General features: G+C 44.8%; 1 protein-coding gene across 4 annotated transcripts; it reads right to left on the minus strand.

Moving 5' to 3' along the window:
* Nucleotides 1-3,161: 3,161 nt before the first annotated feature.
* tle3a (TLE family member 3, transcriptional corepressor a) lies at nucleotides 3,162-22,240 on the minus strand. 4 transcript variants are annotated; one of them, XM_014339866.2, is made up of 21 exons: nucleotides 21,038-22,240; nucleotides 20,269-20,458; nucleotides 19,587-19,687; nucleotides 19,300-19,363; nucleotides 17,926-17,970; nucleotides 13,694-13,756; nucleotides 13,386-13,460; nucleotides 10,057-10,261; nucleotides 9,646-9,653; nucleotides 7,987-8,109; nucleotides 7,739-7,789; nucleotides 7,508-7,660; nucleotides 6,910-7,042; nucleotides 6,630-6,805; nucleotides 6,429-6,502; nucleotides 6,091-6,340; nucleotides 5,601-5,848; nucleotides 5,358-5,505; nucleotides 5,113-5,263; nucleotides 4,834-4,910; nucleotides 3,162-4,532 (listed from the first exon to the last, which is right to left on the minus strand). In XM_014339866.2, the coding sequence occupies exons 2-21, from the start codon at nucleotides 20,290-20,292 to the stop codon at nucleotides 4,425-4,427; spliced, it is 2,277 nt and encodes a 758-aa protein (XP_014195352.1). In that variant the 5' UTR covers nucleotides 20,293-20,458; nucleotides 21,038-22,240; the 3' UTR covers nucleotides 3,162-4,424. The 4 variants fall into 4 exon arrangements, with proteins under 4 accessions (XP_014195352.1, XP_014195351.1, XP_042084390.1 ...); XM_014339865.2 differs by having other exon boundaries at nucleotides 13,356-13,460; nucleotides 21,038-22,239; XM_042228456.1 differs by having other exon boundaries at nucleotides 13,356-13,460; nucleotides 20,547-22,239.
* Between the last annotated feature and the right edge of the window lie 3,887 nt (nucleotides 22,241-26,127).

Raw genomic sequence — 26,127 nt, forward strand, 5'->3', positions numbered from 1 at the left:
AAGAATGTGTGTGGAAAAATAATTAGAATGTTAGCATAATGCACATAATAAAGAAGTACTTGTAGCCGTCTTGATCTCAACATCAAAGACCGTGTTGGTTCTTTCTTGGGGCATTACTATCATACAAATCTAATTACCCCTGGTATTGAATTACCGGATTTTAGTGGATACTTGGAACTAATATAAAGGAATGTCCTCACAGATCTCCAACCTTCTCCATTACAAAAACAGCACACATGGACAAATGTTGAAGCAGAATACTAATAATGTGTGGTGTTTGTCTCTGGGACATGTTAGGAGAAATGTAGTTTTTTCCACGGTTCTCTAACTGCAGCCACGTAAACCTGCCCAGAGCAGACACTCCTTTGACCTCAGTGTCTAAAATAGTTCCCAGTCCACTACTGTGGCCGTGTCCTCTGACTAAACTCTGGGACGCCACAGGATTAAGTGCGGCATCAAGTTCTCATGTAGAAAGTCCTGTGAACATCAGTAGTCTGAACACACCAGCGACAGCAAAAGCAGCAGCAGCAGCGGCGGCGGTGGCAGCAGCAATCCAGTCTAATCCAAATGAATCCGGGTCTCCCAGGTTTGTTCATCCTGGTTGGAGGGTGATGACTGCTCTGCTCTGCTGGAGTGCTTATCTGCTGTCAGTGGTCGCTGGCTGTACAGGCCTCGTGTTATCAGGGCTCAGCCTGCTCGGGGATTGGAGGGTCTGCGGAAAGTAAACACAGAACCTGTCCTTTGCTTATCTGTCCCAGGAGAGAGTATGTGTGTATGCGCGTGTGATGTATTAGTGTGCGTGTGTGTCTGTGAGAGAGAGAAAGAGAAAGAGAAGCTTGTTTCCATGGCAACCTCCTCCTTTAACCCCCCACACCCCTCCCCTCTAGAGGAGAACCCTGGTGGTCTTTGTGTAATGCGATTCCACTAGAATGCACTGTGGATTAGAGCTGTGCTGCCTTCGGGCCCTAGGCAGGGCAACAGTGAAGACATTATTACCCAGATCAAATGCTGTAATCACTAGGCACTAGGGGCTTTCACGTCCATTGCAGATAAAACCTAGGACTGGCAATACTCAGGTGATTAGGGGATTATTATTCTGCATTTCAGCACGGTGCCAGTCCCTCGCTGTTGAAAAATAAATAAATAAATCCTGATTCTCTGTGTGATGGATGGGGGAGGGTAGAAAACAGAATGCCAGCCAAAAGAACCAGCCAGAAATCTGGTGGACTGTGATCAGTGCCTGAGAGTTAAAGCTAAAAAAACAAAACAAAATACAACCAAAAAAAAAAAGAAGAAAAAAAGACATTCACACAGTGCACACATTGGCATTACAGACCACCCTTGAATTTCTGTATTGTCTTTGAGTCTTGGCTCTGACAATGCAAAAGAGAAGAAGAGAACTGGACCACGTTCTTATCCACAGAGCTGCTGTAAAACACTTAGGCCACTCTATTTCCTTACACTGCACTGTTGCCGTTCTCTAAATAGAACAGAGCACCATGGGCTTTTGCACGAGAACCTGTTTGAAAGCCTTCCATTCAGAGGTAGATCAGCGGAAGGCGAGACAATGACCCCTTCAATGTCCTGCAATAGGCACTCAGAGGTACAACCTTTCAACCTGCAGATATTCCACTGTTTGATTAAGTGAGGAAGAAAACTGTACTTGAGCAAGAAGCTTGAGCTACAAATGCGCACAGGAAGTACACACTTCAGCAATGTGGGAAAAGAAAGACTATAGCCTTTAACAAATGAGCCCGTGAGAGCGGGGCATGGCGGCTGGCTCCATGCTAAAAGCATCCGGCCCCGCTTTTATAATCTAACAACAACATGTTTGAAGAGGCAGCCATATGAAGGGCTCACAGCTTCAAGCACAGAGTCCTAGGAGAGCGTTGCTCTGGAGTGGAGGGATTGGGCCATTCACCCGTCCAGCCCAAAAGTATTCAACTACCAAAAGACCACTCAAGGGAACTCGAGAGCAGTGTTTACGTCATATTTCTGAAGTGGCACTTCATAAACCTCTGCCTTATTGTATCACTCTGTGATGGGCGTGTGATTTCATAGCTGCCACCATGCATAAATCCAAACTCTAAAAAAAGTCACTAGCCGTGACAGTGAACACAGTTGGTACAGCACGACGCGACTTTGAAAGTTGCATCAAGTTCATCCCTCAAATATTAATGCAAGCTCTGTAATCTTCTGAGTTAAAACCAATGGCAAAGGTCCATAGCAACCCTCGCTAACTGCACCCAGAATGTTTTTTCTATCGTGTCTGTGGTTCTCCTGAGACAGTTGTCAGCTCCTATCTGAATACATTTACAGCAATTTGCTGATGTGCTTCCATTTACTGTCAAGAGCAGCCCGTGAATAAGATTGTATGTAATGTAGATGCAAGCTAGAGCAAGGGAGATCCCTCACTAGCAACACACAGGACAAGGGGGACTTTGAGGTTGCATTTTTAGTTTTTAGAAGAGGAAAAAGCAAGCCCGAGAGACGTTCAGCATGTCGGTGCATTGCCCTCAACAGCAGTAAGTGCTTTAGATGTTTTACCACACCCACTGTTGGCCGCACTGTAAAAGCAAATATTAATCAGTGACTTTAAGCTTCTTTCCTTAAACAAATGGTTTGGCATCTTTCTTGCCAGGAGTTGTTTGGTAAATTTGAACCAACAGGCAAGGGAGAAACTGGTAGCCTTAGACAGTCTGGCAATAACAAAATCTGTTTATCAGTTCCTCTAAAGCTTACCAATTAACACATTATGCCTTGTTTGTTTAATCCAAAAACCAAAGTGCAAAAACGACACGTGGTTTTATGCCAGGCTGCGTTCTGGAACATTTCTTGGATGGCTTCAGTAACTTTCTGGAGGCTTTTTCTTCTTTTTAAACTGAGCCAAACCAAACAAATAATAGTAACATTTGGGCACATACACCTGTTGAGATTAAATTTAAAAAAAGAAAAAGAAAAAAAAATCTTTAGATTTGCAGGTAGTTAAGCTATTTCTGCATGTTTGGTCATGACGCTAAGGTGGATTCTGTTGGCAACTTCATCTTCAGTCATACACTCAATTTAATGCTTTACAAAAAAAGAGCTAATAACCATATTACTCCAAAGTCTCCAACTAATCCTTGGAAATCTACCACAGCACTACAGAAATCCAGTCAAGATAAATTTTATATAAAACAGTTTATTGATTTATCAACAACTGTCAGCTGTACAGTCCTTATGGATGATGCCACATGTATGCTACACAGTCTTAACTTGTGTTTATGATGAGACCATTCCCGTCTATGAGAAGATTGTAGTGAATATTATGAAATACTGAAGAAAGCAAAGAATACACCCAAAATGTCGAACGTGGTAATGGCGTTGCCTGCGTCCTTTATGAGTAACCAAGTCTTGCGTATCAGTCACAGGCTCGCAAACACAAGCGGCAATAACGATCTCTAATAGACTGATGGCTAAACTTTGCAGAGTGGAGCAAAGGTTTCATACAGTGGTTGAGTCAACAGAGTGAGCTCAAGTCACAGCTGCTTCTCTGTAAAACCCATCAATCCGACAGTTGATATAAATCCATTTTGATGTTATAGACAGGAGCCAGGGTTCAGTGAAAGGTCTTCATTTCAAAGCTGAAATTCTGCTGATCAGGGTCAAAAGGGTAAACATAACTGGAAACCATGATTTTTTTCCTCCCTACAGAAAAAAAAAGCCTTTCCAGAATTCTCGACTGCAAAAATCCATGGGACAAATGTCTGTGATACAGCAAATAGCGAAGAAAAAAAAAGCCTTTGTCAGGGAGAAAAAAAAAAATACAAATTAGATTTCCGAAAAGGTCATTTTGGACAAGGAACATGGAAAAAAAAAAAAAAAAGCCGAGGAGGGGGGAAAAAACTGAAATAGAATATCCTCTTACAAAGTCCTAATCTAATTTCCATCCCCGGAGGGGACAGAAAATCACGGAGAGAACAAGAAAGAACCATCACAAGCGTAACTGGACACCAAAATATAAATCTATAAAAGGCCTTTTATTACTCCATTATGTACACTTTTCACAGGACCTCCAAGGAGAAGCTCCAGAGCGAAGCGCCGCTTCTACTTGTGTCATGGAACTTTATCTCCACATTAAAAAGGACGAATAAAAAAAGAAATATCCAACAAACAGAAACAGCAAGACATTATTTTCTTCTCGGTGCCTTGGGAAACTGCACTCGCTGTACAAGTGTTAGTTGTATGAGTGAGGAAGGGCAGAGCCGAAGGACACAGCATCCAGTGCCACAATAACACCACCATCCATTTTCGTCTGGCACTGCCAAACTTCCTGCCCATCCACCTTGGAGCTGCAGGCAACATCCATGCTGTCTGTGTGAGGGAAGGAGGATGGAGGAAGTGTCTACTGTTCCTGAGCATGCTCCGATCCAAAGCAGTCTCTTCTAATAGATCACTTCATACACAGTGGCCTTCTTGTCACCAGAGCCTGTCACGATGTACTTGTCGTCTGCAGAAATGTCACAGCTCAGGACAGATGAGGACTCCTTGGACTGTTTAAAGAAAAGCAAACGCACACACAAAAAACACTTTAATCTTGGAGGCAGTTAAACTTAAATGTTGCTGAGTAAGTTAAGTGGTGAAAATTAGCTGACTTCATGGCAAGATTAGATTGCACTGACATCAACTTCTGGCCTGACGGGCCTCAAAAAGGCGTCTTTGTCAGGTCAATAATTCAGGTTCAGTTTTCACTGATAGGATAGTCCTGTCAGACAGCGGTCGTTTTGCCCTTCCTCTTAGAGATCTGTGTGTACGTTTGGCCTGGCTACAGACAGAGTCCATTGATCTGCATACCTGGAATATGCTGGCGCCATAAGGAGTCCTCCAAGCATTCAACAGATTGTCCTTCCCGGTGCTTACGAACCATTTACCTGCAAAGACAACAAAAGTGCCATCAGGACACTTTTCACTAACAAGTAATAGGAAAAGTACCTACAAATGAAGAGTAGCCTTGAGATGACAACAAGCATTTACGCTATTTTAAAAAAGGCACTAATAAGGACAGGCAAAGGGCTCTTCACAGTTAAATACGGTCAGCTTTATCTGATGCTCTTTTTGTGTGTTTGTTCATACCGCAGTAGGCAAACTTGAGGGAAAGGACACAGCTTTCGTGCAGGTGGAGCTGATACTTGTCAGGCTTTGAATGGTGGAGCACTTCCACGTTGCTGCTCTCCATTCCCACAGCAAGCCACTCGCCAGTCGGACAGTAGCCCAAAGAAAAGATCTGGAGATCAAACAGGACAATAATTACAGACAGTTCTTCGGCCGAAAGGAAAACAGACTCCAGGTCTGGCCCCTTGCATTATGCAGCGTTGTACCTGTGAAGTGAAGTCGTGCTGCTGCAGCTGTCGACCCTCTCTCAAATCCCAGGAGCGAACAGTGTTATCGAGACCACCTGTCCACAGCTTAGTGCCATCATGGGATATGTCAATACAGCTAGCACCATCCGTATGACCTTGAAACTGCCTAAAATCAAAATCGGAAGGCATACAGACAGTTATTGACATTATCTTTTAAATTGACTCAAGCCCACATACTGGAAATAAAGTTTTGTTTCCGACCTAACGAGAGTCTGGTTATGCAGGTCCCAAACGGCAATGTTTCCATCACTGCAGCACGAGAAGCAGACTTTGGCATCAGGGCTGATGGCCAAGGCGTAGCACGCCGGGGCTGAGGAGGTGAGCTCAGCTTTGATCCGCGGTGTCTGGGAGGCCAGATCCCAGATGGTCAGTGTGCTGGCCTCGCCTCCGACAATCAATGTGCGACCATCAGGCAGTAGCTTACAGGAGCGGATGTAGTTATCCCTGTTCTGTTGCACCGAGGACAAAGCAAATCAATACATGTTCAAGGCAGTGGAGCTAGGGAGAGCTTTAGAAACAAACAAATCATGGGCGGAGGATAAAAAACGTCCTGTCACAACAAATAAACCAAAGATTGAACCTCAAACCTAATCTGAACTATGTGAATAAGTGTTTGGCTTGTTAATTTTTTTCTAGTGTTGAATGAAATAACATGTGTGTAAACATTAAGAAAAGCTGATGAGGTCCTCACCAAACAGTCCAGCTGGGACACGGGGCTCTTGCTGCCTGGTTGGCTCATGTCCCAGATTTTGACACAGCCTTTGCCACCAGTGTAAACGTGACGTGTGGGGTTGCTAATGGTGACAGCACAGACCACCTCGCCATGGCTCAGTGTGTTGATCTGACGGGCGTGGCGTGGAATACCGGGACCAATGAGGGCGTCGGGTGGGAAGGGCACAGGCTGCATTTGACCATCTGCGCTGACATGGAAGGAGTACGCTCTGAAGGAAAAGACACGTGCCTGTCAGTATTTGATATCAGCTGTGTTACAAAAAAATTGATCTGCAACATATCTAGGGAGACACTTACGGTTTTCCGCCAGAAATAGATGTGAGGCTGGCTGGGAGGCCCGGGGCTCTCATGTGGGTGTGAGGATCAAACCCCTAAAAGATGATATGGGAATGTTTGACTAACATACTCAACTGTTATCAGAGTAAAATCCCTCATTGCATCCTGTACATGACTTTTAGATGATCCAAAACTACAGAAAAGGAAAGCGAAAGCCTTTACCATGGGAGTGCGTCCATAGGCTGCTGCTGCTGCAGCGCTCATCTGAGGGGAGATGTGCAGACCAGCATACACCCCAGGGCTAGTCAGGCCTCCGTTCATTTCATGATGGCCCATCATAGCAAAGGGGGTAGGATAGGACCCTGCAATGGATAGAGGTGTCCGCAAAGCTGGGGCTGCTGTAGACAAAGACAGGAGATGGAGATCGGTTTGTGGCCTAACAGTTTTGCAAATAATGGAAAAAAAAGATCAGTTTCTGTAAAGTGAAGAGAATGGTACCAACCGAGAGCTTCCATGCCTGGTGGCTTGCCCAGGATGGGTCTGAGCCCAGGAGTCGAGCTGGTGCCAGGGGTGGGGGCATCGTTTCGGGGGGTGGGGGTGTTGGATTTGAGACCAGGCGTGGAGGATTTGTCATTCTGTCAAGGGAACGAGAGAGCAAGCACAATCACAATCCCGGAAACCAGGCACTGTGCACTGACAATTTGAAAGCAAACTGAACTTAATCCAATCTAATTCTGACAACCCTCATAGTCCTGCAGAGCCATAAACTGCTATTTATTCTAAAACCTATTATGGTCACAATGGAGATGGGGACGTTTTTATCCCCTTACTGCTTTGGCTTTAATCTTTTAGTGAGGCAGAGGGAAAAATCCTGGAATAGTTAAATACATTGAGCTATTAACAGAGAAGACCTGACTGATCCTGATGCGGGACAATATTATCCCTGACGTTTAGTCATGCACTTAAAGCACAGACAGCCACTGCTAATCCACTGCAGAAAACGTCCTAGATCTATTTGCACATGTCCCTTTGGTCTCTCGGCAATTGTCATTTAAAACCCTTTCTGTCCCAGTTTGTCCACAACTCTTTTGATGTCTTACATGACTGAGCTCCTTAGCCTTGGAGGAAGGGGTGCTTCCAGATGACGCCACTGATGCGGGGCTGTTGGGTGTGTCTTTCTTTGGGGGGCGGGGCTTGTCAATACCATTTTCAGGTGGTGAGTGGGCTGGGCTTGCCCTTGGAGTGGCAGGATCCTGGAGAAACACACCAGTAATATTTACATAAGAGCAACGTCACATCAATGTGCTACGAACAATTGCTGTGCAGCTCACCTCATTGGACACATCGACCACCAAGTCGTCGCTTTTCTCTCCGTCACTGTCCTGTAACAATAATTAGTAATCATTTAACTTAACACACACAGATGGGGAAAAATTAAAGCACAGACTCCAGGGATGTTGTTCTCTGGTCTAAACTTCATTAGTTTTTTAAATTAAATTGTGAACCTAAAGCAATTTTTTAAGTCACCATTCATAAGCATATTTCCCCGACATGCTGAACTACTCCTTCAGGGACTTACATATCTACTCATGCTGTCCTTCTCCTCCACTTTGCGTTTCTTAGAATCCAAGCTGTAGTCTGAGGAGCTGCGATGCTTCTCACTGGCTGTGCGTAAGCTTTCTGATGGGGATATTGAGTTATTCTGCAAAAGGGGAAAAACCAAACACGCTTTATTACCATTTTGTCTTCCTTCTGTAAGAGAGCGCAGCAAGTCACTCATCCATTACAAATTCACAGAGAACACACTGTGCCAATCCAAACACTAAAAATGCCTTATTCACACAATGATGGATACGGCGGACTCTTAAAATGCAGCTGTAGGCCAGCTCCAAACAGTACCCTGACACCAGCCAAGCCCAATCTTGCACACAAGCCTGTCCCTGGCCACACAACAGAATGGGCTGTTATCTGAACTGAATGGAGGAGGGCTTGTTTTCCGAGCTGGGCTCCCTCCTCCTCATAACTGGACAACAAACAGCCTCACAGGGACATGAGCAGTGTGTTGTAGCTGAACAGAGGGCCTTTTCTCCGGAGTCAGTCAGGCTGAGCGTGAGAGAGAGAGAGAGAGAGATAGAGATGGGAGGAGAGAAAAACGAAAGTAAAGCGAGAGAGAGAGGGGGGAGAGAACCTATATGTTTTGGGTGCTGGGCATTGATTGCCGTAGTGCGCTTGGGCACCATGTCAGCTGAAGCTTTGAGCTCAGATAAAGAAAGAGAATCTATATCCTGCCAGTGGGCACGGCAGCGTGGGACTGACTGGTGCTTCTTCATGGAGCCTGCCCACACAAGCTGGGACAGCTCACTCTAAACGCCAAAAGAATGGGAGGCTTTAGGCAGGTGTCCAGCAGCTTTCACAGGAGTTTGCCACTTGCTTGTAAACTGCCAAGTTCTCCCGATTCTCTCTGTCCCTCATCTGAGGACCAAAGCGAAAACATGGACTAAGTCAGCGGCGACTCAGAGAAGTGAACAATGGCTGATGGACTAGCAGTCTGGGCAAAAAGCCACTGTCTGCATAATGGCTGACCTTTAAAGAGATGCTTAGCGTGACTCATTAGCCAAAGTCACCATTCTACTATCAGATGACCAGGGACGAGAGCACAGAAACAAAACAGGCCCGCTAATCGCCCCAGGACTTCCATTTCTTCAGACATGACTGCACCCATTCAGCTGGCCCGGCCTACAGAAACACAATCTCACAGGCCCATCACAAGCCATCATAGATCGCAGCATTTCAAATATAACGCTTTAGCAGGCCCAGCCAGACGAGGTGGAGAAGAAGAAAAAAAAGAAAAGAAAAACAAAACAACACTCCATTTGTGTTCATAAATATTCATCACATGCCAAGAAGAAGAAGAGAGAGCTGGTAAACAAGGGAGACAGTAGAAGGGATCAAATAAATCCTTTAAGAAGGGGAAGTCCAAGCCTTTCTTTAATTGTGATGAAATTACAAGGCTTCTAATCTCTCTCACATGATACCAGTCATTTCCCCTTCTGGATTAAACACACACGATTTATATTCCAGACCTCATTTTCCATTAATCATTTTATTGAACTCAGATTACACCGCATGAAATCAGTATATGCATGCACTGATGGAAGGCTCTACTTGACACTTGCAGCGCAGATGAAAATGTGATGAATTACAAAAAAGCAAAACGAGTGCGGCTCGGGAAACTTACCGTGCTCTCTGTGTCGCAGACATCACGGTGGCGGCCGAGGTAAAGATGAAACCAAGCGGAGCAAAGAGAAAAACAAGTCACTTAGCACATCATAACAGATGCTTCTAGCCGAATGTGTGACAATCAACTGCAGGGCACAAGGCCCCTCTTATCGGCGTGTATTGGAGCTGCTGAATAGCTTATGCAGTCATGGGCTGGGAATGTACCAGCTCATTACCCAGACAGAATGTGAACAGACAGGATGTGCTCCTCACCTAAGGACCCTATGATTGTGAGAGTGAGAAGCACTCAGCACTAAATTGGTTTATGTCAGTTTAACATCTTTTCAGAACTGCTAAAATTAATATGCCTTTTGATTCTCGCAAATAATAACTAGCTAACAAAGCTACGGGGCCGAGCTCTTCTTCTCACCTCTGTGTTCGAGATCATGGTGGTTCTTTTCATCCTTTACTGGGAGGTGGGCTTGGCTCCCCAGAGCTCCTAGCGCCAGCAGCCCTGATCCGGAGCCCGTCACAGGGGGGATGCCAGGAGGCTGCAGGCCCGAGGGGTGAGGCGGCAACTGGACTGGAGGCCCATGGGCAGCATGGGAGAGGTGCTGTGCCTGGAGCTGCTGCTGCTGTAAGGTGACAGGGAGATAGACAGACAGACAACAAATGGGTTGGAGGGAAAGGGCGAGGAGAAACCACCAACTAAGCACGAGGCTAAACCCCAGATGATATTAGCACATTCACACGTCTATTACTGTCAGGAACACACAGCAATCCCCTTCAGTGCTATTTCCATACCAGGCCAGGGTGGCATAAGCCCTAGATCTGTGCTGAGGCGAGTAAAACCTATAACTGCCTGACCACTCTCAGCATGTGTAACACACGAGGCAGAGGTGCTCAAGTTATCGAAATAACCCACTAATCGCAGTGTATTATTGAAAACAACTGAAATATTTTTCATTCTACTTTATCCAAAAGGAAAAAAAGTCTGCTTCAGCCACATCTTAAAAGAGAAAATCATTATGCTTAAAGGTAAACTGGCACATATTCTACTGCAACAACACAACTCCTGTGCCTCTGTGATTTAAGCGATCAGAATACAAAACTCTGTGGAAATCTGTCTGTGGGCTAAACAATACCCACTTTTCAAACACATCCAGTGTCTGTTTACTGATCTCATAGTCACATTTCTGGATTGACGGAACATGAATCATTTGCGCACCCAAACTTTAAGAGACTGCGGGAACACAGAGTGCTAGAAGCTGGCACGCCTTCCCTCTCACTCTGAGTCTTTGAGTGCGTTTCTGAGTGTGTGTCTGGAAGGCTGCTGCGGGAGCGAGGACCAGGGGTCCCATGCTGGCACTCAGTCAACCCTCCAATACTCAGCATCAATATTTGAAAGGCACAGGGAAATAGATGGGAGTTAAAAGGCACTCAGCATGGAAGTAAGCAGTTTAAAGCAAGGTTAAATAATACTTAGCTGAGACACCAATAAAAACATCAGCAATTTATTACCCGTATACGAGCCAGCTGAATAATTCAGATGCTGTTACAGCACACTCCTCTCTCTTTTTACAAGACGGATTTCAATCAGTGGCCATTTATGGCCATTTCAGGAATATTAGAATCTTTGTAATGACCAGGGAAGTAGTGCGACGCATAGAAGACGGTAGTGGGCAGGCCTAACACATAATTAAAAATACATTAACTCAGCAGGAACTCCTAAATTCTGTAGCAGGAATACAAAATACTTAGTGCTTAAATATGTCCTTAGAAATATAATCCACATTGTTCTTTTGTTTTTCTGTTGTAGAAGTAGAGAGGACTAACATGACTAATAGCTAACTTTTTAACTTGCAACCTTGTGCTTTGTTACATGGGGCAGATGTCAATCCAATTACAAAACGTACCCAAGACAGACACAGCTCTCTCTCTCTCTCCGTGTCTGTCTGGGAGCCTAAGAGAGCGAGTGTGTTATAATATTGTGTCCATGAGGGAAATTAAGGAGCCAGTTCATTGGCAGGGGAGAGCCATCCTTGCTCATTGTGTTTAATGAGGCACTGATGGGTAATAAGCATGGCTGATCAGCAACAGCCCTCATTACAGGGGCCATAAATGAAGACAATAATAAATAAAGAAAGGAGTCTGGCCTATTTTCTCTAATTTAATATTCTAAGATAAAGACCTACTCTTTGCTCCTTTTTCCTCTAACTGAGTGTAGTTTAAAATGCCTTGTTTATGACGCGGATATTTTGGGTATTTTCTAATCTGCCAGAAAACGCTGCTTGTCAGGTTCATCTCAACACATGCAGCTGCCCCAGTTTCATTCTATTAATGGCCCTCAGCTCCATCAATAAGACATGCAGCTGGCTCCTGGATGCTTCCTGTCTACCTGGCACGCTCTTTCACCTTGCTTTACAAAATACATGAGGATTTTGGCATGCCTACAGAGCTTCTTCTTAATGAATAACTAATGGCAAGGTATTCGTAAAACATACAGTGGTTACATTTCCTCCTCCTCTGACATGAGCGACCTGAGTGACCCGGGTGGGAGCCTTACTGTTTCATAAAAACTGTCCTGGTTCCCACAAAAGACCACAAACTAAAACTCTGAGCTTGTCAGATAGCTCATAAAATGTTTTCTTAATGCTTTGAAAGCCCAACAAGGCACAGTCAGATGATGAAAAATACAAATTCAAATGTACAACATCCTAGAACTGTGATGCTCCAAATGTGAAAATCATATAGAACACAAAAACCCCCACTAGTGAAATCTCCTATTCTTAGGAACTACTGCAGCAGCTGCTCTTCCAAAAACTGTAATAAAGCATCCGTTTCAGTCCAACAGAGGAGTAACAAACAGTTTTCCATCACCTCAAGACACCCACTCAGGCAAATTCTAGGGAGCAATTATCCAGGAACAAAAGGTCACCAAGGGGGTTATTAATTGAATTCCAATATGTGCTTCCAGTCATCAAGTGAGCCTTTAGGCTAGTCTTCTGTGCATGCCGGAGAGTCTACAGTAGTCACAAGATCACAGACAGTTTGAGCTTGCTATCGCAGGTGAAACCAATCACTTTCATTATAGCACGCCAGGGTCAGCACAGCTGATCAATGAGGAGCAGATGGCGTTTGGAAGCCACGATGAATGCAGCGGATTACAGCTCGCTGCCGTGGCGTGAAAAGAACTGTGCAGCGGAGCCGTGGTGGCTGACGACTGTCTGTGCTGTCTCAGTTAGCTTGCAGTGCTGGCTGTGTTTAGTTCACCCTCAGCCTTTTAATTCCCACAGCAATCCAGGTCAACTGTGAGAGATGAGGCTCCTCATTAAAACCTTAGCCAATTAAAGCAATACGAGCTGCGAAGGGGGATCTCGAGAGCTCTCAGGCTCGCATTTATCAACACACAACAAGGCATTGAAGATGCCACCGAGGCCAAAGCTAAAGCATTCCATGAGTCTTTTTTTGGTTTGTTTTTGGGGTGTAGTTGCCAATATTAATAGTTTCGTTTGAATTTAATAGTGAAAAATAAGTCATGAAATGAAGAAAAAAAAAAATAGTGATGACACATTTGATTTAAAAAGAGGCAAATCTGCACTATAAGTGTAGCAAGTGGTGTATTACAATGTGTTCACTCAACAGTTCAGACTACTCGGTATATGAATTTGATGTGAAGGTTTGCCCCTACCCAAGGTCAAATAAAGGAATAAAAGGGGGTATACACACGGTGAGAGGCAGATTGGGAAGTCCACGTACCCCGATGATGGCATTCAGCTCAGTCATAGTCACCTGCTTAGCCCTCTCTACTGCCTGAGCAACCTGCTGTTGGTGCTGTGGACAGACATTTGCAAAAGATTATTTATCACACATCCACACTTGCTCATCTATGAATTTCACAGTTTTTTTCCAAAGCAACACTAAAATTATAAAGGTGAGATAAAATGCTCTTAACCACAATTATTCCCAAAAGCAAGGAGTATTATCTTAAGGGTACAGGCAACAATAAGTGGCGTTGCTTTAGTAGTAAACTGTGACACCATTTGGAAACCGGGCTCAAAACTCACCTCTTGTGACAGGAAAGGCATAATTTGAGCTAAAATTGCGTTGAGCCGTTTGGCAATCTCCGTCTGGAAAACAAAGAAAGGGGAGCAAAATGAGATGGTAAAGTATGAAAGAGACAGTGACTTCATATAACCCCGCCTTTAATGTTTACACCGATTAAGTCAATTACTGCGGCAATCAGAACTGCTTGACTCAACATCCTCTAAACAGCGTGATATTGACATTTGAAATATTTAAAACATTAGGAGAGCCCAGGGGGATGGAGCACAGCTGTGCTAAGAGTGCACTCCATGCTAAACGGATATGAGCAGGCAGAGTGCTGCTGTGTTGAGAGGATCCTCTCTCACTCTGCCCTTCTTCCCCTCATCTGCGAATGTGCTGTCCTGCAGTTAACCTCAGAGTTAAACCACACAACCACACCCCAGGAAGGAAGGCCTACTAACTACAGCGCATTGTTTACTTACATGTAACGGTGTGGGGAATTTACATTAACAATTAGGACTGCAGAGAATGCAAAGACAAACGGTAATAACATTGCAGGGGAGACACCTTCAATCAATACCATTAAGCAAGCAGCCTGTGTCGTAAGTGGCGTTTGCTAAAGCTACAGCTTTAGCCCAAGCCGTTTCTCACTGCAATCAAGCACCCAGCCCACCAACCTCATAGCCTCCCAACATCCACGACGCCCTGCCTCCATTCTTCTGCTTGTCTACCAACTGCCATGGCAACGGCTGCAGCCCTATCTTGCTGGGATCATTATGCAAATGGCACCTCTGCTTGACCGTAACAGGCTTTAAAATCATATTACGTGCTTGGAGGCAGGTCATTAAATTGAATTTTCAGCCTGTCGATCACATGAACGTACCAAATGAATGGTGGATAAAAAGAGCAGTAGGAGGAGGTGTGCGGGGAAAGATCGGGGGCGGGGGGGGGGGGCTATGCTCAACGCCCCCCACCCCCTCCAGTCTCCTGTAAAAACACTGCACAGCCGGCCTGCTCTGCCTCTCTTTCTCCTTCCAGGGAAAGGAGATGAGACTTTCAGGTTCAAGCTCTGCACTGGGAGCAGAAAAATAACAGCGCCAAAGCTACATCATCTTTGGAATTTATGAGCCGCAGTTCAACCCAGGGCCACTGCAGAACACAAACACATCACAGGGATTTTCTCTGATTTTTCATTTGGAGCAGCAGCACACACAATGTACTTTGCAGACCGCTAGCTTATTTATTACACATGGCAGAAATGCCAGGCAGTTTTGGCAGCCAGACATATTACCTCTAAGCAGAGCCAGAGAGATTGGAGAGTAATGTCCAACAGAACGAGACCTGCTGACCCAAGCTGCAACATGGATAGCCACTTAGCCAGTCAAGCCAGCAGGACAACCAACAACAAGCTGAAGATGCAATATCAGATGAAGCCGCGGATCAGATGCAATAATGCCAAACAAATATATGGCAGCATGTGTCACAGGAAGTACAATAGTCCAAAAGATAACAATGACTATAACTTGATTATTGCCCGCAGACAAAAAAAAGAAAAAGAAAAAAAAAAAGAAAGAGACTGAACCGCGGTCCCCTTTGGCACACAATAAATGTGACCTACAGGTAATAAAGATAAATGTTTTACGAGCGCTGGTATTAATGCAACGTAGTAAGTGTTCTAGAAAGAGCTGAAGGAGCCCCACAGAAATGGTCGAAAAGCGACAGGACCCGTATAATCCATGTTTGTTCAGATAAGCCATGTAAATAGCAGTCGGACATTTGACAGGATTTGCAGAAAGGCCTCGAGCGCACGGCCCATTCCTCTGTAGCTTAGTGTCATGGTGACAGCTGGCTGGGAAAGGTCAGGAGGTGGTTGATCCACTCTGCCCTAAACAACTGGCAGTCTCTACACTCTCACAGCACAACATGCAAATACACGGAAAAGGCAACAACTCAACTCGCCACTGCTGTCAAAATAGATACGGTGCAGAGCTGGGAGGATTTCTTTTTTTCCCCCTGCCGGCAGATAAAAATTGGGCTGTTGTCACTTTAAGCAGATGACAGCTTGGCCCTTGAGAGGCTGGCTTTGCACTGCCGCTACACAATTACAGGTACTCGGACCTGTGTAGCACCACTTTAAGAGCACTCTCGGGCTGGCTTGTCAATGGTGTGCAGAGAGGTATTCGCCTGTTGCTATCAGCAATGGGAAAATGGACTCGAGACACTGATGAGTATTAAATGTAGAGCGAAAACAAGTGGTGGCTCTGGTCACATGATCCATCTATAAACAATACTTGACTAGTCACATTTAGAGGCTCGGCAATTTTGACAGCGTTGCCTCATGTCAGGTTTTCAGAGTAAGAAGAAAAACATCAGAGTTTGTTTAAGCCAAAAAATGATGCTTCCACTAAACCAGTCTTTGATAAAGAAGTGTAGTGAGTCCAGAATTAGTTTCTAATTGGCATTTAAAGTTATTGGTATTGATTTGAAAAATGCTGAAAAGCTGCATAAATGAATACGTGAGTCACTACTGTGATTAGTCTTGTCAGCTGCAGCAGTCGAGCTGTGTTTTTTTCTAAACAAAGCATGACACAATCTAAAAAAACAATAAACTTATTCTAACAAAAACAGCATAAGAACATAACCGTCGTTGTTACACCACATCTTAAAGTACAGTCAAGTAACTTTTCTGCTTATGTAAGTGAAACTGACACCCAACAGTTCACACCCTGAAATTATTACACTGCAGTCCAGTCCCACATGACAGATTGGGGATATGGAAGTACTGATGGCTTGGAGAGCCACAGTTCCTCCAACCACTTTTCACTGCACGCCTCTTTTGTATGAAGACTGCAGACAGCCTGTTGGCTGACCAAGTTTGCTTTGGCGCTCGCCACGGCAGATACTTTGCTACTTAGCAAATGATTCCTGCAGACATGGCTGCGTTACGGCCGTAGGTAACGACCTAATCTGATTGAATCTTAGCACCATACAAGCCCCAAACCCCATGCAGCTCTTGGAAAACAAGCACCATATGAAGATAATTACCAGCTGACATCATGCAGCAGAAATTAGCAGTTTGCATCGACAAACTGACATGGCTGATAGAGAGGGATCAGATAACACCACCAACGTCAGTCTAAGCTTTGCCCGTGTACGCATTCTGAAATGTGAATTATGTCCCTGCACAGTAATGAAAAAGGCACTGTTAGAGGAATGAATTTCCTCACCATGGAATAAATCTCCTGGCAGGAAAATAATATGCCTGTGTGCATCCAATAATCCATCCCAACCCTGCCTGTTAACCGCTCCCCATCTTCTCCTCCTCCCCTGCCTGAGCTGTAAGCTGGGGGAGCTGCATGGACGGGGCCCACACTGTTTGCTCACAAACACGCCGTTCAGCAGGTTAGGGCCCCACTGATGAATTATTCAAGCGCTTCCATCAGCTCTGTTGAGGTTCCTGATAAAAGTCAGGCGCTAAAATGGATCAGTCGATTAACCTGTTTACACAGAGCTGGGCTGTTGCCCCGCCTCCAGCTCTATTCTCCAACTTGTCTCCTGATCCCATCCCCCCCACCTCTCTCCTCTGGTTGGCGATAAGTGCCTGACAGAAGCTATCAGAAGGGCCTGAGCCCTGACAGACATGTGGAAGTGTGACACACAGCACAGACACTGATGGATCGCCCTAACACGCCAACCCACCGTGTCGCCAACGCTGTCATTATAACCAAGCCAGGCAGTCGCAGGGGGGCGCGGGAACATAGACAATGAAATGTCACTCATTCACACAATCTCTATCACTTCAGTGCGATTTATCTGCGGAGACATACAAGATAGGATCTTCTGATAAAGATAAGACCACAAAGAAGTAACTAAAGGACTTTTGCTCTGCTGGTGTAATTACTTTATCCTGAAAAAAAGAAATACTGACCTATCAGAGGGCCTCTCTTTTTAATCATTAAGTCAAAAGGCTAAGCCTGCCAAAGTCTACCTTTAATCTTATCAGAAAGCTGAGTCAAATCCCGGATGCACAGCATATGCAAATTTCCAATAACGGCTCACAGCACTTGTACAAGCTGTGGCAGAAGTTTGGGGTTGTGTTGTTGTTTGTGTGCAGTGAATCTGCCTGTTTTCAGACCATTACTGATGCTCAGTTCAGCTCACAGCCTGTAAGTGGCTCCGCCTGGATCTGACATCCCCTGACACCGTGGAAAACCAATGAGCTGAAAAATATGAGCAGCACTGTGATACGTACCTGCTTGTGCATCTCAATGTTCAGCCCGTAGGACATCTCGTAATACTGAAACGAAAGCAGGGATTTAATTGTGGTTAGTGACGTCAGCGCAGTTACAAGATCTGATGATATTTATTACGTGTAACAACAGGCGAGTGTTTTTGCGCTCTACACTCATGAGACTGGCGTAACCTCAATGTAATTATCGCTGCGCTGATTACATCACGGTCAGGGTTTGAACACTATAACGCCTATATAAAAAGTGTTTTTACAGGAAAAGGAGATACGTTATAAGATCAGATAACAAAAGGATTTCTTTGAGCAGCTCAGAGTGAATAGCCAATAAATCAATGCTTCGCTGTTTGCAGTGTGGGCAGAAAAGAGAGGGTTAGAGTTATTGATCAGCTTAAGCCCTCAGATCCCTGTGATGTTTGTTTACTTAGAGTAACGCGGTTGCTCAACACTTATTTCCAGCCAGGTCAGTCTGTCTGCCTGAAATGTAATCCGCCGAGCCCACAAGTGGCAGCCGGAGCAGAAATGGCTTTCCAGTCAGCGTCTATTTGATGAGGCCAATGCATTATTCAGTCCATTAGCTTCTTCGAAAATTACTCTCAAACAAGAGAGCCATTCTGTCTGAGATCAGAGCCCCACAGCCATGGCGTAACCTGACACCGAGCGCTGGCTGTGGGATACTTTCCAACATGTTTACCTAACCTCCTGCTTGTCAGGCCGACATGCTGTTTTCCTCTGAGCAAAAAAAAAAAAAGAAGTTTAATTTAAGGCTGCATGCATTGGTTTAAATAATTCCCGGTGTGTTTACCTGGGATAGCCTTCTTAGTGTGTCATGTCTGAGCTAATTTTTGCGTCAGGGGCACACCTATGTTTTTCTAAAAGGCTACTTTAAAAAAAAAAAAAAAAAAAGCAAGCTAATGATTAAGGTTTACAAAGAAGCTGAGTATAAAGGAGACTGCAGTGTGCTCCACATCCTCCATTTTGTTTACTGTGGTGTATTTTCCCACACGCTGCTCTGGGCCTCCGCCCTCAGCTCACACCTAATTTATGGCCATGCATATGTCTGAGCGTGGAGTCTCCTAGGAGAATAATCAGATCAGCACACACAGAGGGCAACACTGCAGCTGACCCTTGGAGATCAGGGGCATGCTATAATGGAGCGGCAGCCCACTGCCGGCCGCCTGTCAGGAAGCGCTCCTCTGTAACAACCTGCTACATCAACCCCCACGGGGGGGCTTTCACAGGCCTGTACCTGCCACTCAGCCCGCCCTAACAACCACATAGGTGATCACAATAGCCCCGTCTCACTCCACCCCAACTAGATCTTCAACAAGCCGTGCAATCTGGAAACCATAATTGCTTTCAATTGTAACACAATCTTACCATGACATAGTGGCGCTGCATCTCTGTCTTCTCATTGGCCAGTTTGTCATACTCCACCTTAAGACTTAAAATAGGAGACCAGGTGTCATTTTCAAGCGTCTGTGGCACTTCAATCACTCAGTCACACTTAACCACTTAACAGAGATGTACACAGGATAAAAACGGGGATGCTTTTAAAAAAACAAACATATATGCTCCTACAGAAGTCAACAGTCAAATATTAGCATTAACCTCAAAATCCAATAGAGTAAATGTTGACACTGCCATTCTTTGAGTATAATCATTACCTGTGATACTGGGCTTGCAGGAATTGAAATTCATCTTTAATCCTATCACAAGACTCTGCTACGGTGAATTTGAAGCCAGGCTGGCCAGGCTGATGTGGAGCCTGAAAGAAAAGAAAAGAAAAGTGGTTGTAAAAAAAAAAAAAAAAAAAAAAAAAAAAGAGAGAGGCAGAGAAAGTTTTATTCTGCATTGTGACCTGCTAAGGAGAGCTGAACAGTTCACACATTTAGACTCAGGCTTTTAGGATAACATCTCCTCTGCGGGAAGACATTACCACAAGGTGGGTCTGATTCACACCTCCAGGGGGTAATAACACATTAGCTTTCACACCAAATATGAAATGTAATTTCAAAAAAGAAATTCAAATCACCACCACCACTACCACCACCTGTCTTCGCGTTCAGACACAGTCATATGCAAGTGTCTAGCTGAGTAAATATCTCCAGGCATACAAACAATCTGCATCCATTTAGTACTGACTGCATATTCCGATGAAGCATAAATGCACTGTAATGAAACCCATACAGAAATCTGATGACCTGCATTAAGAGCGGAAAACGCTTTGCAGGGCATGTTTCAGGAGAACGTGGGGGAGGACACGGCACAGGCAGGAACCATACACCAGCACCAGTGTTTTGTAATAAATATGCAATCTTCTCTAAGTATAGGTGAAGCGAGTCTTACCGGATGTCGGCCTTGTGGATACATCTTGAAATGTATCCTTTGTTTATCCCTCCAGTGTACAGGTCCTTTGGCAAAACGGGTGAAATTTGCTCACAGCCACACCAGTCTCAGCAGACAGGGCCGAGGGGAGTGAGGGAGGGGGGAGGCAGGGGATGAGGAGAGGGGGGGGGGGAGGGAGGTCGTGAAAATCCTGTGTTGAGAAATGACGCGGTTTAATCTATAACCGTAAAAATAAAATAGAAAAAAAAACACACACACATACACTTTACACTGTTTACCAATAAGTAAGTAGTCACCACAGCACACTAGTCCCATTTACCGCAGCAGTTCGAGCCGAGTCAGAGAAGCAGCACAACAGTCGAGCGCTTCTGTCTTCTTGATGACCTTATTCGGTCAGTGGTCAGACTCGATATCCTAACAAATCTCAACGTGCAGTTTAACATGATGCCAACACGTAGACGAGGTTGGAAAAGCCACTTATCCGCCGTGCAATTTTAATGCTCAGATCCGTTTCGTTCTTTATTAAAAATAATAATAATAAAAGAAAAAAAAAAAAGAACGAACGGAAACTGACTTCTGTTTGTGAAATGACCACCACCGCCCCCTCACCCGGTCCGTAGGACGTCTACAGGCAGGCCATAAGCGACAGCCGCTGGCTTGCACCTACTGTTTGACTCCCGCTCATAGTCGTGGAAGCGGGGTCGAGCGTACGCCCAAAAATTAGAAAAAAAAACTAAGAAAGAAATCAACAGCTCTTGTAAATACGTACCCGTGCGTGAGTCCGAAGCGTCCGTCCGACTTCTGCTCCCGAAGAAAATACTGAGCAGGCTATAATTCATGCGTTTAATCCCTCCTAATGTAAACCTGGTGGACGCAGTTTTCGTCAAGCATCCTCTCTCCCTCGCTCTCTCCAGAACGCACCCAACCAGGCTGGGAGAAAATTTTTTAGTGCGGTCGGGCTCGATTAAACTATACTTTATTCTTCAACCGCGAACCTCCGAGGAATGTGCGCCTTCTGCGGCTGGTTAATCCCACAAAGAAGAAGAAGAAGAAGAAGAAAATAAATAAATATGCTTCCAAAATCTGTCTTCCGACTCGAAGAGGTTGGAGATTCTTTAAAAGCGTAACATGGTACTCTCCACAATCTCGCGTTTCCCCCAGTTGTCCAGCTTACCCCGGTTGCCACACACAGGCAGCAGGGCTGAACTGCCGTGAAAGCGCCTATCTGTCCAATCGCATTACTCGGAAGGAATACGGCCACATCTGCCTATCGGAGAGCGACGGCCCCCACGTGGGGTGCAACGGTACATGACATCATCCCGCGGATCCACAAGGCATCATCCGTCCGTCCCACCGTGTACAACAGCAACAACAGCAGGCATTGATGTGCCGACGATGATATCCAAATTTGACAGAGACAGCACAAATTCCACATCCGCGCTTCATTAGGGTGTTTTCCTTTCCCCCCCTCACTGTGTGTGCGCGCCTCCGACATAAGATGATGAATTTTTTTTGAGGGGGTAAGACCACCAGCGGGACGGGGGAGGAGGAGGGGTGTACGGTGAATTTTTATCCCCACACTCAGAAAAACGGATGAGGGGAGTGCTTCTTGTAAAACGTGGTTACAAAATACGAAGAAATGCTAACACGAAATATACAAAGTAGCGGGCAAAACCAGAAATATCCGGGTTTAACCCCCCTCCCTCTCGCCAGCACTATCACCACCTCTTCCTACACGCACAGCGTGAAGGGCACAATATAATGACCAATCGATCGACGACACCCACCAAAATTGAAGCCACGGGAGCGTCTCGATATAATTTCTCGTAAGTGTTTCGAGATTCTTGAACAACATACCCGCTCGTCTACCTATCAGCATTTGGATGATAGTTGCTCAGCGGGGGAAGAGGAGATGATTGCCTTTGTGTGATATGAACATCAGCCATGTCTGAGCGCTGCCTCTGCGCCTTGTTTTGAAGGTTCGGCTCTGCCCCCACGTGGGACTCCTCTGCGGCTTTAAGGCCTCTCGTCCAATGGCCGCGCGGCGCACTTACTCGCCGGCTTCCTATTGGCCCGCCGGTGCCGAGCCTGTCATTCACGCGGCAGCGTTGTCAATCAATACCACGCGGGGTCAAGCGCTGACAAATGCCTGTGCTCCTCGGTCCTCTGCCTGTGAATAGAGCCTGGAATGGCTGCTTAATTAGCTTCGAATGGCTTTTCTCTCCAGTTCAAACAATCTGTTACCACCACGTGGTAATGAGAGCCTACATTAAACAAAGGAAGAAAGGAAGCATGCAAACAGTTGTAACATTACAACCTGTAGTTTTCCTTTACATATGGGCCTATGTAACTAGCAGACAAAAGGCTCTTGTTTACCTTTATCACAGAGGCCAATCCACTTGTTCTAACATTAGACATGATATTAAAGTTGTGTTGTATAGATATGTGTTTTGCTTTCACAAGGCAGAAATGTGACACTTGACTGCTTGTGTATATGTAGCTACTAACTATGTGTGTTTCTCGGTTGTGAAACAAAAGAGGCAACACCACATCCATACAGCTGCAAATGAAAATCACATTATCTCTGATCTTTCTAAAGTGCTACATGCATTCAAAGATGCTAAATTAGCAACAGATGCGTGTGAAATCTTCACACATATTCAAGATGTAATTGTGTATAATAGTGGGGAGTTAAATTATGGTTATAACAAGTCTGGTAAAGCCTTGCAGTAAGTGACTTAAATACAACCAGCCATGCTTCACTTTGGGGAAAGCTGAGGTCATTATGTCACCTTAAGGTCTGAGATTGCCCAGCAGTCGTCTTACTTGTCATTCTTGTCAGCCTCCTTGAGGATGTGGGATAACTGTGTTATTTCCAAAAGTATGGGGGCAGTCTGTGAGAAACTCAAGCACTCACAAGAGCTGGCGGGCTAATCTCACCCAGGCACCCCCTCATGCTTTTCAATAGAGAGTGCTTGGATTAAAGGCAACAAAAGGCTGGGCCCAAACCCCAGGGAGAACGGTGGTGGTGGTGGGGGCTCTCCACCCACCGAGACCCCCACACTGTTTATTTACATGGAAACCCCAGCCTCGGTGAAACTCCCACCCTGAGGCATTACACACGGGCCTATTTGCAGAGGTGGCTCTAATTCTTGACAGAGCAGGGATTGTCCTCACTCCAGCCACTTTGAACTTACTAGCGACTCACTTTCCACATAGCTCAGATACAGCCAGTGAGCAAATATTTTGCTTCTTCCACAGAACAATTTCCTTGGGGTCATATTGTTCAAAGGTAGCTATGCCTGTCACACTCTGCTTGGATTTTTGTGTGGAAAATAAGGTTGAGCACAGAGGTTGAAATCACGCCTTTTGCAGCCAGAGAACGAGGCAAAGATCGACATTACAGTGGAACTATTTATCATAAACCTATATTGGATGTATTTGTAGATTACACAGTCTTGGCTCATTAATGTGACTTGCAGTTAATAAGCGACTTGGCCATTTTTCTCTCTTGTGGAAGCTCGCTTTCCTGTTCACGGAGCAGAAAATGAGGGCCCTGATACTGCAAATGCTGGGTGTTTGTTGCAGTGGCTTACACTTCAGGGAACTGGCATGTTGTTTGTATGGAGACACGCAGACGTACATACCGCACGTTCACAAACAAACACACGCACGCGCTATGTATCGCAACCACGTCATTCACAGGCAGGAGGCAGAAATTCAGAAAAACACGCACACACGCATTCCATGCAACAAAGAGCCTACAGTGTGTGGTGGAGAGATGAATTGCCTGCACTGTATTATCAGGATGACTCATCAGACAGTAATCAATGAAAACAGGATGAAAGTCTTATCAAAGGAGAAAAATGCAGACATGAAATGTGTCTCAAAACAAAAAGAGGCTTTTGGCAGGAATCCGGTGCTCTACATAGCCCTCGGCTCGGGAGGGGTGGGACATAACCAAGCAATACTCCGAAATTAATATTCCCTGCAATCAACAACTCTCAATGATAAGCACACAAAGCAACAACAATGCACACACAACCAGCAGTTTAAAAAGTCAGCTCTCTGAGCAAATGCATTAAACTGTGGACCCACTTGTAGTTTGAAACATCTGTGGACTGAACACATTTTTCTTTAAGAACATACTTTCATTTCTATTGGGTTTTCAAATCTGGATACAAATGAAGTAAGTTTTTCAGTGATGGGGGAAATGTAAATCTGTCTCCTAGCCTTTCTTTTATTCTGCAAAGATAGGCCAATATAACAAATCCCCTTATAGCATCAAGGCCGTTGCTCTTTTCCAGGAGGATCAGCTTCACACTAATTTCCTGTTAGAGCAGACAACTGAAAAGAAATTGCCAAACATATTTTACTGTTGGAGTTTTTTCCCCCCTCCTTAACACGACTTAATAAAAATCTCTTTAAAATTCACACGTTATTAACACACTAAAATTAGACAGTGTAGAGCAAACGATTATCATTATTAAACGATATGTATGCAGCTCATCCGCCAAGGTTATTACGTGATAACAGGATCCTTCAATTTTAGAGCGACTTCTTTCACATTCACTTTGTGCAAGTAAAACCTTTTTGTTTCTAGACAACACCTTAATGTTTTAAACTGCTAACATCATGCATATTAAATATAGTCCAAAAATAAGTACGTGAAACCAAACCACAGCAATGTGTTTTCATTTGGCTTTGTCAGACTGTCAGAAAAGTAGTTGAGGGAATTGATGGGACATTGTTCACACCCAGAGAGCCACAGTGCACTTAAAAAACAGCCTGAGGGTAACAATAAATCTGTCTTCACAATTTATTGATGTTTGTTAATCTATTCATCTCAGTTGCAACCATGACTCACTTGTTTTCAATTAAAGTTGTGTCATATGTTGTGAGGACACTGATTATTCACTGGGTGCGCTTGGGACCTGAGCTAACGCAGAGGAAAGCTTCAGAAGTCCGTGCTCCGTGTTCCAAATGCTTCAGTGTTGAACCTGCGCTCATGGTTGAAAGCTCCATCCTCTTGCAGCCTCATGTATGCCCTGCTGTTGTTTTCTGATTGCTGTGTCCACAACATAGTGCCGAGCTGGAGGACTGCCAGATATATTCTTACCCACTTAAATACAGCAGCCTATTCTCAGAGAGGTGATGTTTGCAAACAGTAGCCTTTCTAAACTTTTTTTTTCCACTCCCACTCTTGACTCAGTATAATCAAGAATCAGAATGACTGAAGCGAGTGCTTGTTCAACAGAGCCTCAGCCCGGGACATTTTTAGCTGCATCACTTCTATTTTCATAACCAACTGCACATTACAGCTAGTTGCAGGCAGCCAGTCTACATATTGAATTATTCCCAGCTGACAGTCTGCTTCTGTGTGTGCACTATCCAGACGTAAATACTTGGCAAAGTCAACATTAAACTGATCAGAGGATCAAGCTGTACCAGTTGATTGAGAGGACCTTGAGCTGTACAACAAAGATTTTGTTACTCTAATCCAGTTTTCTAAATTGTTAATAAGATTAATTTTTTTTGGTGGGGGGCTAAATTCAGTTATGGGTCATGATTACATTCACATGGCATGGGAATGACTTCACATGACTGTCTTGAAAAAAAAATTGTTGTCAAGGTAACAGGCCATGCAAGAGGCGTCTGAACATTACATCCACTTATATAAAATGGTGATGTACGAAGGGCAACACCTCAGCAGTGAGAGATGTGATGAAGCACAGCTGAATTTATCACCGAGGGTAATGAATAGTAAGCAGACCACTTTAACTAGCTCCATAATGACAATGTGAGCTGTGTAGTATCTCAGAAATCTTCTTATGAGACCGCAAGCTTCTGTCATAATAT

The sequence above is a fragment of the Haplochromis burtoni genome, unplaced genomic scaffold (genome assembly GCF_018398535.1).
Source record: "Haplochromis burtoni strain Fernald_Lab_line unplaced genomic scaffold, NCSU_Asbu1 Contig_324, whole genome shotgun sequence".
Taxonomy (NCBI): domain Eukaryota; kingdom Metazoa; phylum Chordata; class Actinopteri; order Cichliformes; family Cichlidae; genus Haplochromis; species Haplochromis burtoni.

Coding starts and splice junctions, on each gene's coding strand:
- tle3a (XM_014339865.2), bottom strand. CDS start 20,292: ATGTATCCACAAGGCCGACATCCG. Junction 19,688..20,268: donor ATCCACAAGGCCGACATCCG/GTAAGACTCGCT, acceptor CTTTTCTTTCAG/GCTCCACATCAGCCTGGCCA. Junction 5,849..6,090: donor TGTCCCAGCTGGACTGTTTG/GTGAGGACCTCA, acceptor TCGGTGCAACAG/AACAGGGATAACTACATCCG.